General features: G+C 39.6%; 2 protein-coding genes across 2 annotated transcripts; one reads left to right on the forward strand and one right to left on the reverse strand.

Annotated features, from left to right (window-relative positions):
* Positions 1–593: 593 nt before the first annotated feature.
* Positions 594–1,526, forward strand: LOC138073876 (olfactory receptor 10J1-like). Its single transcript, XM_068965814.1, has one exon. The coding sequence runs from the start codon at positions 594–596 to the stop codon at positions 1,524–1,526; it is 933 nt and encodes a 310-aa protein (XP_068821915.1).
* Positions 1,527–3,877: 2,351 nt separating this feature from the next.
* LOC138074542 (mucosal pentraxin) lies at positions 3,878–7,012 on the reverse strand. The gene is made up of 2 exons (XM_068966707.1): positions 6,949–7,012; positions 3,878–4,467 (listed from the first exon to the last, which is right to left on the reverse strand). Exons 1-2 carry the CDS (start codon positions 7,010–7,012, stop codon positions 3,878–3,880), a joined length of 654 nt encoding a protein of 217 aa, XP_068822808.1.
* Positions 7,013–13,411: the final 6,399 nt, after the last annotated feature.

A 13,411-nucleotide genomic window follows, 5' to 3' on the forward strand; every position in this document is an offset into this window, starting at 1 on the left:
GGGGCCATCAGATTGGAAGCTGCTGAATGATTTGTGTAAAGGGTTCATGAAAGATGCAAACAAGTGGGGCAGGGAGAAAGCTTGTTGGAGCAGATAGCGTTGTCTTGTTTGGCAACTTAACAGGGAAGATACTTGAGAACATGATAAAATTGTGCCTTAAACAACAGAGGAAGTGTTGTGGGCAAAGTTAGAACATTTATTTTAAGTTAAAAACAAAACAAAACAAAACAAACCTGAAACTGTAATCCAAAGAAAATCTTTCCAAATTTAACTACACATTCCCTATTTCTCCAGCCTCCATTTTTCCCAACATCTGTTTCTAACACACCAGGAAATCTTTTCCACATTTGACCCACCCAGCCTTTCTTCCTTCTATCTCATCCCATCTCCATTCATTCTTTTGTATAATTCTCCATATGTGAAATTATTTCCTGATTGTGTTTTTCTATCTTTTAGGTGAACAGCAGACCCCATTAACCAGGCATCCATCAGCAGCAGATCCTAATTATTTCCTTGCCTTTGTGTTCTCCTGCTCAGAGCGCTGGGCACTGATGTGTCCTGACTGCTTGTCCTAAGTCTCCTGGAATTTATCGATGAAGACAGAGAATCACACAGGGGTGAGGGAGTTTATTTTCCAGGGTTTTACCAGTTTTCATGAACATAAGCTCACCCTCTTTGTGGTTTTCCTTACCTTGTACCTTTTGACCTTGTCTGGCAATGTCATCATTGTGACAATTATCAGCATTGATCGACACCTTCACACCCCCATGTACTTCTTCCTTACTGTGCTTTCCACTTCAGAGACTTTGTACACATTGGTCATTGTACCTCGGATGCTGTCCAGTCTCGCAGGTCTGAGCCAACCCATCTCCTTGGCTGGCTGTGCCACCCAGATGTTCTTTTTTATCACTTTGGCCATCAACAACTGCTTTCTGCTCACAGCGATGGGATATGACCGCTATGTGGCCATCTGCAACCCCTTGAGGTACATGATCATCATGAACAAGAGGGTGTGTGCCCAGCTGGTATGGGGGGCCTGCAGCATTGGGTTGTTTGTGGCCACAATTCAGATTTCCTCTGTGTTCAGGCTGCCCTTTTGTTACAGAAAGGTGGCCCATTATTTCTGTGATATCCGCCCGGTTATGAAACTCTCCTGTGCCAACACCACTATACATGACATAATTAATTTCCTTATCAGCTCACTCGTCATTGTGGTGCCCATGGTTTTGGTCTTCATCTCGTATATCCCCATCATCTCCACCATCCTCAAGATTGCTTCTGCTGAGGGCCGGAAGAAGGCCTTTGCCACCTGCGCCTCCCATCTCACGGCGGTCATTGTGCACTGTGGCTGTGCCTCTATCGCCTACCTCAAGCCCAAGTCAGAGAACAGGAGGGATCAGGACCAGCTGATTTCAGTGACTTACACAGTTTTCACTCCTCTCCTTAATCCTGTGGTGTACACTCTAAGGAACAAAGAGGTCAAGGATGCCCTTTGCCGTGCTATTGGCAAAAAAACTCTTGCTTAGAATCTTTGGTAGTTTGATATATAGCCTGTCATATTCTGGGTATTTTTGCAATCACACACACAAAAAATTGATCCTATCATTCTTCCTTTACCTAGACAGAGTTGCACAATTTGGTGACAAGCCTGAATTAAAGAATTAAGAGTTTCCCTGACTTGAGTTTTGTTTTTAACATCATTCTCCTATACTCTCTGTTCATCTGAGAGGTTACCACCAGGGACATGGTCAGGGGCTGCTCACCAGGTGGAAAGCTGGTAGGGAATAATAAGCAAGAGGGTGGCTGACTGTTTCCACTTTGTTAATGGCAGGAAAGTGGGCTGTGTAACACCGGCTTGAAGCAATGGGTTGAAAGATCAACTAAAATGTCAAGTAGATATTGAGCTCTAAAGCCTTAGAGAGAGTGTGATCAGTGAACAGGATGTGTTGAAAGCATAGTCAAAACCACCTTTCTTACTTATCTTCACTTTTTCTTTTGGACAGTGGAAGAGTAACATTCCAGAAGAAATATTATCAGCCGAAAAGATTCTCACCTTCCTTGGAGACCCATGACATTTTCCCCTCAATTTTGTTGAAGCTCACATTGGGACTAGTTTTGTGTATTTATATGTTAATACAAAGTAACAAAAGATGGTAATGACGACCCTATGTGCAAGACAACAAGAAAGACATAAAGAACAGACTTTTGGACCCTTTGGGAGAAGCCAGGGGTGGGATGATTTGAGAGAAGAGCATTGAAACATGTATATTATCATATACGAAATAGATGACCAGTCCAAGTTCGATGCGTGAAACAGGACACTCAACACTGGTGCCCTGGGATGACCCAGAGGGTCATAGACTGATGCGATGGGGAAGGAGGTGGGAGGGGGTTTGGGATAGGGGGACACATGTACATCCATGGCTGACATGTCAATGTCTGGCAAAACCCACCACAATATTGTGAAGTAGTTAACCTCCAATTAAAATAAATTAATTAAAAAAATAAAAGGGTTCACTAAGGACCTTAGCATTATCTTGACCAAAACATATTCTCTAGGTCTGACCCAGACTTTTGTGGGGAGAAAAAAAATTTTTCAGAAAACAAACAAAAACAAAAAAGTAACGTCACACCCAGCAGCTGAATTTCACTGGAGTTACGCATGCTTTCTCTGGGAGTAACATGTATGCTATATTGTATTCACAAGTGTAGGGATATCTGAAGATCTGTTTTGAAATTAAATTTGATAAGGGACTTCCCTGATGGTCGGTTGGTTAGGACTTCACGATTCTACTGCCAGGAACCTAGGTTTGATCCCTGGTTGGGGAAGCAACATCCTGCAAACTGTGTGGTACAGCCAAAGGAGAAATAAAAAGAAATTAAATTTATTAATACCAGCTAACTCTGGCTGTCTTAAATCTGGAAATTAGTCCATGATTTTCATTCATCTCTACGTGGAGCCCAGGGTGATACCTGGGTCTTGCCTTTGCCCTATTCATTTCTACACTGATGAACTTGTTTTCTGTGAACTGCTGGGTACCTCATTCAAACTCTGAGATCAAACACTTGTCTAAACAAGAGTCTGGGAGTCTTATTGTTATTGCCAATGTCTTCCAGTCCATAAAGGGCTGATATTAAAAGGAAAAAAATTAATCCATGTCATCCACCCACCATCTCTCTTCTTCTTGAGGGCAGTCAAAGTGTCCCTATCGTGGATGTACTGAAAGTGCCTGTCAAAGGACTTGGGAATCCCTAATGGTACCAGAGCCAAGAAGGGAAGTCTTCATGTTCGTGGGACATTACCTGAAAGAATAAAAGCTTTGCCTCCCCAGAGCAACTACCTGCAAGAGAGTTAATGAGAAGAGGGGTCTTCAAGGCAATTAATCCTTGCCTTCATTCATGTTCCCTGAGAACACTTCTGAATCCTTTCTGGGCTAGGTTCAAGGGAAACACTCACAACCTTGCTTCTGAGACAGCCCGATTTGAGATTGTCTCTTCAGCAGTCCTGCTCATGAGAGCAACCCATTCCTGAAAGGCCCCTCCCAGTGGTCACATCATTTTTATAGACTGATGAACTTTTTGCACTCAGAACCCCCGTGAGACCTCCCAGAACTGTCCAGGGCTCTAGAAGATTGACATGCATACTGAAAGCCATGTGTTCCCTTGAGTTCCTATAGCTTGACACTGCAGAAAATGTTGTAATGTTTGCAACAACAAAGACTATACTAAAGGTCTACCTGACCCTTGTGTCTTTAATGTAGTTTACACCATCTTAACAGAGCCAGAAAAATTGAAATCAACGTATTTAATTTCAAAGAGACTATGTGGATGATTATTATCAAACACAAGTCATGTCTGAAGGGAGTGAGGCTTAAGCCTACAACTTGGGCTTCACCACCACATAGCCTTTAGCTTGATAAATCAGGGCCTTCCAGTTCAAGATGTTGCCGGTGTAACAGGTGGAGCACAAGCTCCTTATGGAGACCACATGATCCCACAAGGACACATCCCAGATCTCCCCAACAAAGGATTGTTTGGCATCAAAGTTTCCCCCAAATGAATCCTGCTCCTGTCCCAAGATGATTCTTGCATCTTCTCGCAAAGTGTACCCTCTCCTCAAGCCCTTCCTCCCCACGGGCCTCCTGTTCACCCAGAGTTCAGCAATCCCAGAGACAGACTCCCAGCTGACACAGAGATGGACCGGGCCATAACGGGGTTGGGGGACCTTGAAAGTGACCTTAGTGTTCCCGATGTACAGTTCGTACTCTCCCACTTTGCTGGCAAAGAGAAGCAGCTCATTGTCTCTAGACTTAGTGCTGTAGGAGAAGAGGCTGTAGGGGCGAGTGAGGTCTGTGAAGGCTTTCAGGCACAGAGTAAAACTCCTCAGCGGCTTCCTCACCCTGGGGATCAGGGTCACGTAGGCTGTGTCTGACTGTTTAGGGAAAATAAACACCTTCCCTCTCAAGTCTGTGGAGGAGAAAAAAAAAAAAAGAGTATGACAAAAAGTCTGCTGTTCTCTTGTTTGATTCGCTCTCACTGCAGATCATGGATTGCTTCTTGATAGAGTATATTCAGCATTCACAAAGTGCCTATAAGTGCATGATTTGTATAAGCAAAATGTGTTAAAACGCAGGTTTTGTTACAGTTGTTCTGATAGAAAGAAGAATTAAAGATGTCCTCTAGCAACCCCCACTGTCATCTGCTTTGCAGATTTCATCTAGGTAGAACACAAACTCCAGCCACAGAAAACGAAACACAGCTGGCTCCTGGAGTGTAATGTTAAAGTTTGTGGCATCCTGTCCTCTCCCAATGCTGAACATCTTCTGAGATGTCAGTGATCTAAATATCACCCGATGCATGATGTCTGACCTTGTCAGTATACAAACCTGGAGTAAAATAGCATAGTTAGCCAGAGAGTGGTGTTATGAATAACGTTTCACTGATAGTGTCTCAAACGTGAGAAGGTGGGTTTGTGCTTAATGGATATAACAGAAAGGGAGGGGAAAAAAGGGTGCCAGAACATTAATGCTCTTTAAATGCTAATAAAAACCAAGCTTTTTTGGTAGCACTTCTGCATCATAAATTTTTCCCTTAAACTTATCTCAGTCAATCATCATAAACAACTCTTTGCTAGTTTGATGTCATTCTTATACACATTTCATAGGTGAAGAAACTGAGGATTAGACTTCAGCAATTTCACAAAAGCAACAATTCAATTAGTTTGGGAGAAACTGGTTCTCTAAGCAAAGTCCAAGATTATTCTAAAATTTTGTATTTCTTCTCATGTGGCCCAGACTAAAAGATAGAGAAGGATCAGAGAATGACCACTGTAACCCCTGGAATATCCTCTTTTTCTAATAGAAGGTTTGCATAGCCATTCTTGTTCTCTCAGGTGAGAGGTAATGGTGTTCCCATGTAATAAGCATAGCCAGCTGTTCTTTCTCTAGTCCCAGGGCTTCCTTATGCCAGGCATATCCTGAGTCATAAGAATCTGGGGTGGTTTTAAAAATATGTCCGAAATAATTCTCCTCTCCTTGATTGTAGGCTAACTTGCTACTAAAGAATAGACTACAGCAGAACCGAGACAACTGACAGAAGATTAGATTATGAAAAGACTGTGCTTTTTTCAAGCTGTTTCCAAATTTTATTTCTTTTTAAATCTTTTAAATTTAATTTTTATTTTATATTGGAGTATAGTTGATTTACAATGTTGTGTTATACAGGTATACAGTTTCAGGTATACAGCTAAGTGTATGTGTATACATATATACATGTATATATGTATGTATATGTATACATACACATACCATTCTTTTTTAGACACTTTTCCTGTATAGGTTATTATACAATATTGAATAGAGTTCCCTATTCTATATGGTATGTCCTTATTGATTATTTATTTTATATGTAATAGTGTCTACATGTTAATCCCAAACTCCTATTTATCCCTCCCCAGACTCATTTCCCCTTTAGTAACCATGAGTTTGTTTTCTATGTCTATGAGTCTTTCTGTTTTGTAAATAAGTTAATTTGTATCATTTCTTTTTAGATTACACATATAAGAAACATCATATGATATTTCTTTCTCTGTCTGACTTACTTTACTCAGTATGACAATCTCTAGGCTCATCCATGTTGCTGCAAACAGGATTATTTCATGTTTTTAATGGCTGAGTAATGGTTCATATATATACACACACACATATATATATATACTGACTGCAACTCATATATATATATACCACATCTTCTTTATCCATTCATCTAAGTTCCTAGGACATTTAGGTTGCTTCCATGTCTTGGCTATTGTAAACAGCACTGCAATAAACACTGGGGTGCGTGTATCTTTTCTAATTATAGTTTTCTCTGGACATATGCCCAGGAATGGGATTGCTGGATCATATGGTAGTTCTATTTTTAGTTTTTTAAGAAAGACTACCATTTTGTGCTGCGCAATTTCTCTCTGTTAGATTTCTCACTGTTGGAGAAGCTAATTGCTATGTTATAGACTGCCTGATAGAAAGGTCCAGGTGGCAAGGAACTAAGGGTAGCCTCAAGCCAACAGCCAGTGAAGAACTGAGACCCTCAACCCAACAGCCCGTAAGGGCTGAATCCTGACAATAACCCTGTGAGTGAGCTAGGAAGCAGATCCTCCCCAAGTCAAGTCTTCAGATGATAGGAAGTCTCTGCCTGACTGACTGCAACTCATGAGAAACCTAGAGTCAGAATCATCCAGCTAAGCTATTCCCTGATTCTTAACCTGCAGAAAGTATGAGACAAATAAATGTTTGTTGTTTTAAGCTGCTATGTTTTAAGGTGATTTGCAATACTTGCAATACTGCAATACTGCAGAAGGACTTATCCCATCCTTCATTCACCTGTTCCTCAAAACAGCAGCAGCAGCAACAAAGCGTGCTGTACTTCAGTTCCCCTGAGACTTGGACCTACCTCTCTGCGTCATGCCCTCTGGGAGAAAGGCGAGGAGCAGGACACCCAGAAGAAGCTTCTCCATTCTGTGCTCCTTGGGTATTCAGGAGTAGTGGGAGGAACAGCAGTGATCATACCAATGGAGAGATGCCCACTCTTTGGCTTCTTATATTGTGCTTTTCGAGGCACTGCCTTTGCTCTCGCAACAGAAGGTGAAGCTGTAGACGGTAAATATTAACTGAAGCAGGATATGATTTAGAAACAAATGTGTTTACTTTTTGGTCTATTGTTTCAGTTGTAGAGTCTTTCCTTTCTCTTTTAACTGTTCTATTTCCTGCTGAGCTGTGCTGTTCATGTCTTCCCACAAGAAAAAGAGGCTCTATGCCCTCCTAAAAGTGTGAAAGTGTTAGTCACTTCAGTCACATGTCCAACTCTTTTGTGACCCCAGTGGACTGGAGTGGGTAGCCATTCCCTTCTCCAGGGGGTCTTCCCAACCCAGAGAGTGAACACAGGCCCCCTGCATTGTTTAGAGACTGGGGTATCACCATGGAGAAACTGATATTTACTGATTCAGGTGGCTGTGAGCTTCAGGGTAGTGGGGATCTACCCCTTGTGATCTTGATGATGAAGCTGCCAAGTTGTCTGTAAAGGAGCTCCTAGGTTATGGGTGTTAAGATAACGGCCTTCACCTGGAATCTGGACATCAACTGGAAAATAAGCTCAAAGAGAGTGTCTGTGTGGGTGGATAAACTGAGCCCATCTTGAAAGGGCAAAGAATAGTGCTTAGATACTGGGAACAAGCCAGTTCGTCAGAATGAACTAATTTAGGTGTTCCCAGGCCGATGAGAAGAACTAAAGGAAATTATCTGAGGCTCTCGGTTGCAAACAACAAAAGACACTGTATTAGTTGTGACAATTTATTTCTACCTAATTAAGCTGTGCAACAAACCACCTCAAAACTCAGTTTTTAAAACAATAAACAATCACTTAGTTCATGAGTATGCGTGTTGTCAATTTGGGCTTCGGGATTTTTTGGTCTCAGCTGGGTGATTAAGAGCAAGTCAGCTAGTTGGACAATAATATTATGAGTCAGAAATGGTGCGATGGGAATTAAAGAATTTTAAAATCCTTGTCTTTTTTGTATAATTTTAGGTTGGTTTAAATCAGTCTTGATTTCTCCTACTCTTCTTTAACTCTCAAACTATATTCACAGTTATATATAAAAAGTCAAGAATTCCCTAAGGAATTTTAAAAATTATCTTTCATAGTATGTTTATATAGCAAAATAAATAAGTCATTTTTCATAAAATACATTACTTTAGATCAATATATTACAATTAAAGTTACACTGCAAGTTAATTTTATTAAAGCCTTTTATAATATTCGTGCCACATATCTAAAAAGACAAATTTGGCTTACCCACATTTAATAAGTGCTTCACATTATTGAATTTAATTTTAACTATGAAAGCAAGAACACAATTTGTGGACAGATTCAAAGTGACATTTTGTGTACCTCATTTCATTTGGGGATAGAAATAAACATATTAAAATGAAGTTCAAAGTTGAACTACTTTTTGCTATATCAGAAATATATTAAAATATCTTTGATGATTTTTATTTGTATTTCTGATCCCTGTGTTTAGAGCCTAAATACACACACAATTTAAAAAAAATATAAAACTATTATTGCTAGATTCTAAGTACAGTCCTCCATCAGTATCTGTGGGGGATATCCTCTATATTAAAATTCATGGATGCTCAATTTCTGTGTATAAAATGGTACAGTATTTGCATATAATAGGCACACATCCTCGTGTACACTATGAATCATCTCCAGATTACTTACAATGCCTAATGCAATGTAAATTCTATGCAAATAGTTGATGCATGGTGAATAACCATGGTGAATTTAAGGTTTGCTTTTTGGAACTTTCTGGAACTTTTTTTCATAAATATTATTGAACTGCAGTTAGTTGAATCCATGGATAAAACCTGTAGACATGAAGGGCCAACTGTGTTTACCTTCCAAGGGCTTAATTAAGTGCTAATGACATCTTGATGTGCTGTGCTGAAGAATGTTTATAACATTAGAATCTTTTTGTCAATCAGTATGGATAAATTTCAAAAATACATAAATTTAAAATAATACCATATGTTTATAATTAATTAGTGCAGACAGGTACAATACATAAACATGCAAAGGAAAAATACACGCATTCTCAGTGTGGTTACCTCTGCAGAAGCAAGAAGTAAGGAAGGGGAAAGAGTGAAGGGAGTTTCAGATTGTATTCATAAATGTTACTATCTTAAAAAAAGAGACAGGAAACAATTATGACAAATATGGCATGGCAAAAATATGGTGTGTATAGCATTTGTTATAAAATTTTATAATTTGGCTCTTTTGTAAATTTAAAATTTTCACAGATGTTATTTTTTGTTTTTAAAGATAAAGTATCAGGTGAATTTTGAGCAATCATTTTTATAGTTCTTATTTATGTGCTATATTTCAATATGAATATTCCTTACAACCCATAAATTTAACTGATGATGACTTAAAGATACAAGTTAAACAGATATATGACTGATGGGAAAAAAAGAGTGTAAAATGACATAATGGTCAAAATCGCCATGTCCCTTGCAGTGATAAATTCTCAGGGTGGTTGAGTCATGAGCAAGCACTTCAGATCATAGCTAACTACCAGACCTGCTCCACTGACTTCCACTGGGAAGTCTTCAGCAGGTTCCTTTTTTAAAGGGACAAGGTCAAGGGACTTCTCTGGTGGTCCAGTGGTTAAGACTCTGGACTTCCACTGCAGGGTGCACAGGTTCCATCTCTGGTCCCTCAAGATCCCACATTCTTCGTAGCATGGCCAAAAAAATTAAAAATAAAGGAAAAAGGCCAGAGGTGACCTACATCATGAACCATGTCAGTTTTCTGATGAGCTTCCAGTCCTTCCTATTTCCACGCCCTATTTTCAGTCTTGTCCCAAGACCTGGCAGCCCAGAAAGTGTCAGTGAGGCTGTACCCTGAGGAAGACACTGAGTCTGTTTTTTTGTCTAACATGCTCAGTCTTCCTCAGGAGAAAGCAGGAAAATGCTGGCAGAAATGTTCAAGGAGAAAACAAACATCTTTTTTCATTTCTCTATGCATTTATCATCTAGACTTGACCCTAGTCAGCTAGAAAAAGAGCTTGTCTTAGGAAGAAGGGCCTAAGAAGCTGGGTGTTATATCTCCCCTTGTTAGGACGCTGCACTCATTGACTGTCCTTCAGCTCTTGGGATTCACTTAGAAGGGAGGTACAGGCAAGTAGGTACTGAGTCCAGTTGGGTGGAAGCTCCCAACCTAGAAAAACCAGGGAGATACTGAAGGGTTTTTGATAGAGGGAGACAGTGGGAGTGGAGACAGGAAGAAATGGCAGAAAAATGTGGGAAATGATTTTTTGAGCACCAGTGATCCTTATGGCCAGAGAAAGGAGAGCTGACTTGACTGCTATGTTGTAACACTTTTATCTTTACTTCAAGAGAATGAGAAATGGTCTAGGGCCTACTTGCCAGAAAGAGAAAATGCTGTGGGGAAATCAGCCTTGACTATTATTCTTCAGGCCCTGGTTTAGGTTACTTCCATGTGAGAAGTACTGTCATGGAAGGAGCAGTAACTTTATTTCAAAGATTCAGCACCCTGCCCCACTTTTTTAAATTAAAGTATAGATCATGTATAATATTAATTACAAGTGTACGATATGGTGACTTACAATTTTGAAACGTTATTTATGCTGTGTTCTCACTTCGGTCATGCCTGACTCTTTGAGACCTATGGACTTTAGCCTGCCAGGCTTCTCTGTCCATGGGATTCTCCAGGCAAGAATACTGGACTGGGTTGCTGTGCCCTCCTCCAGGGGATCTTCCCAACCCAGGAACTGAACCCATATCTCTGGTGTCTCCTGCACTGCAGGCAAGTTCTTTACCCACTGAGCCACCTGTAAAGCTCATATTCCATTTATAGCTATTATAAAGTATTCGCTAAGTTTCTCATGTTGTACAACATATCCTTATAGCTTATTTTATATCTAATAGTTTGTACCTCTTAATCCTCTACCCCTTTATTATTGAGTGACTTTCAGGAAGTTAAATATTTCTTGAACTTTGGTTTCCTCATTTATAAAATAGAAATGAGAAAAATGCTACCTCACAGAGTCTTTATGAAGATTAAATGAAATTAGTTATGAGATTAGATATTTAAAATGCTATAAAAATATCTGTAGCTAAAACAATAAATAAATAAAAGATTTCTCTTCTCCTATAGTATAGAAGTCATTTTTCTGGTTTCCCTCCAGATATGAGTTCTGACAAGAGTACAAATTCTATAGAGAAACAACTGGTCACACAGAAAAATATTCTGAAAATTTCATTCATGACGATCTGGCTTTGAAAGTAGAGCTGGTTTCATCTTCATATGAGGAGTATCCTTAAGAATCTTCTTATGATTATTACATCTTTTGGGGAAGAGAAGCAAAGGTCTCACTGGATATGCTTTGTTTGAAAGGTACACTTTCAATAATAGCAAATGAAGCAACTGACAAACAACTAATCTCAAAAATATACAAGCAACTTATGCAGCTCAATTCCAGAAAAATAAACTACCCAATCAAAAAATGGGCCAAAGAACTAAATAGACATTTCTCCAAAGAAGACATACAGATGGCTAACAAACACATGAAAAGATGCTCAACATCACTCATTATCAGAGAAATGCAAATCAAAACCACAATGAGGTACCACTTCACATCAGTCAGAATGGCTGCGATCCAAAAATCTGCAAGCAATAAATGCTGGAGAGGGTGTGGAGAAAAGGGAACCCTCCTACACTGTTGGTGGGAATGCAAACTAGTACAGCCACTATGGAGAACAGTGTGGAGATTCCTTAAAAAATTGCAAATAGAACTACCGTATGACCCAGCAATCCCACTGCTGGGCATACACACCGAGGAAACCAGAATTGAAAGAGACACATGTACCCCAATGTTCATCGCAGCACTGTTTATAATAGCCAGGACATGGAAACAACCTAGATGTCCATCAGCAGATGAATGGATAAGAAAGCAGTGGTACATATACACAATGGAGTATTACTCAGCCGTTAAAAAGAATTCATTTGAATCAGTTCTGATGAGATGGATGAAACTGGAGCCGATTATACAGAGTGAAGTGAGCCAGAAAGAAAAACACCAATACAGTATACTAACACATACATATGGAATTTAGAAAGATGGCAATGATGACCGTGTATGCAAGACAGGAAAAAAGACACAGATGTGTATAATGGACTTTTGGACTCAGAGGGAGAAGGAGAGGGTGGGATGATTTGGGAGAATGGCATTCTAACATGTACACTATCATGTAAGAATTGAATCGCCAGTCTATGTCTGACGCAGGATACAGCATGCTCGGGGCTGGTGCATGGGGATGACCCACAGAGATGTTATGGGGAGGGAGGTGGGAGGGGGGTTCATGTTTGGGAACGCATGTAAGAATTAAAGATTTTAAAATTTAAAAATAAATAAATAAATAATAAATAAATAAATAAATAAATAAATAAAATAAAAACAGATGAGCACACAATTATTAAACTCCCATCTCTATCTTAAAAGGAGATACATTCATAAGATTTTAACCTCAGCATTTGAGATGACAACTGTGGGGGAATTAAGCCAATGGAGATTTGGCCCTTTTCTTATGAAAAGGTGACTGGAGGTTGTGAAGGATGCAACACAAAAAGTGGTATCTACATCAGTCAAGTTTTCTACTTTCTCCCCAAATAGGAATTGCAAGAGAGACTCAGGAAAGCCAAGTCAGTTCAACAGACTATGATTGACACCATATTTATCTATCACCCGCCATATCCAACTGTGTGTGGAAAATTCTCTGACTTTGAGGGTAAACTGCCCAGGAGAGTGCTCTTTAATGCTGTCCCTTTAAGGAATAGATCTGAGATTTGTCCTATAGGATTGCACGCTCTTCTCAAAGGACATATGTACCATCTATTGTAGTGACATCATCACTATGAGCTATGAGAGACAAAGGGAAGTATAGAGGCCACAAGCCTTTGTTCATTACCCTCAATAAACAAACTTGTCTAAAGATTTCCCTGGAATTGAGTTGATAGACCTAAACAAGTAAGATAGGAAAAAATACCCTCATAAGGTCTTTGATTCCTCTATCACATATAAATAAAATATGTTTTTGTAAGTCTTATGTAAACTTCAAAATACAATAAGCTCTATGTGGAGATAGAACATATGGTAAACATAAGTCATGATGCTGGTCGGATAATTTTCATCTTATCTCCTGTTGACATTCTAGAAAAACTCTACACTCCAACCTGTTACTAAAGCCTCTGTTCTGCAGCAGCCGGTCCAAGACAATACAGTTTTTCAACATCCACATAAAATTGAGGAGCATGGTTTGTCAATTGGGCATAGAGA

This window comes from Capricornis sumatraensis, chromosome 2, assembly GCF_032405125.1.
Source record: "Capricornis sumatraensis isolate serow.1 chromosome 2, serow.2, whole genome shotgun sequence".
NCBI classification, from domain to species: Eukaryota; Metazoa; Chordata; class Mammalia; order Artiodactyla; family Bovidae; genus Capricornis; species Capricornis sumatraensis.

What these genes read in the sequence shown, in the direction of transcription:
- LOC138074542 (XM_068966707.1), bottom strand. Translation starts at nt 7,012, where the DNA reads ATGGAGAAGCTTCTTCTGGGTGTCCTGCTCCTCGCCTTTCTCCCAGAG. An exon ending in AGAGGGCATGACGCAGAGAG is followed by an intron (nt 4,468 to 6,948) that starts GTAGGTCCAAGT and finishes TCTCCTCCACAG; the next exon opens with ACTTGAGAGGGAAGGTGTTT.
- LOC138073876 (XM_068965814.1), top strand. Translation starts at nt 594, where the DNA reads ATGAAGACAGAGAATCACACAGGGGTGAGGGAGTTTATTTTCCAGGGT.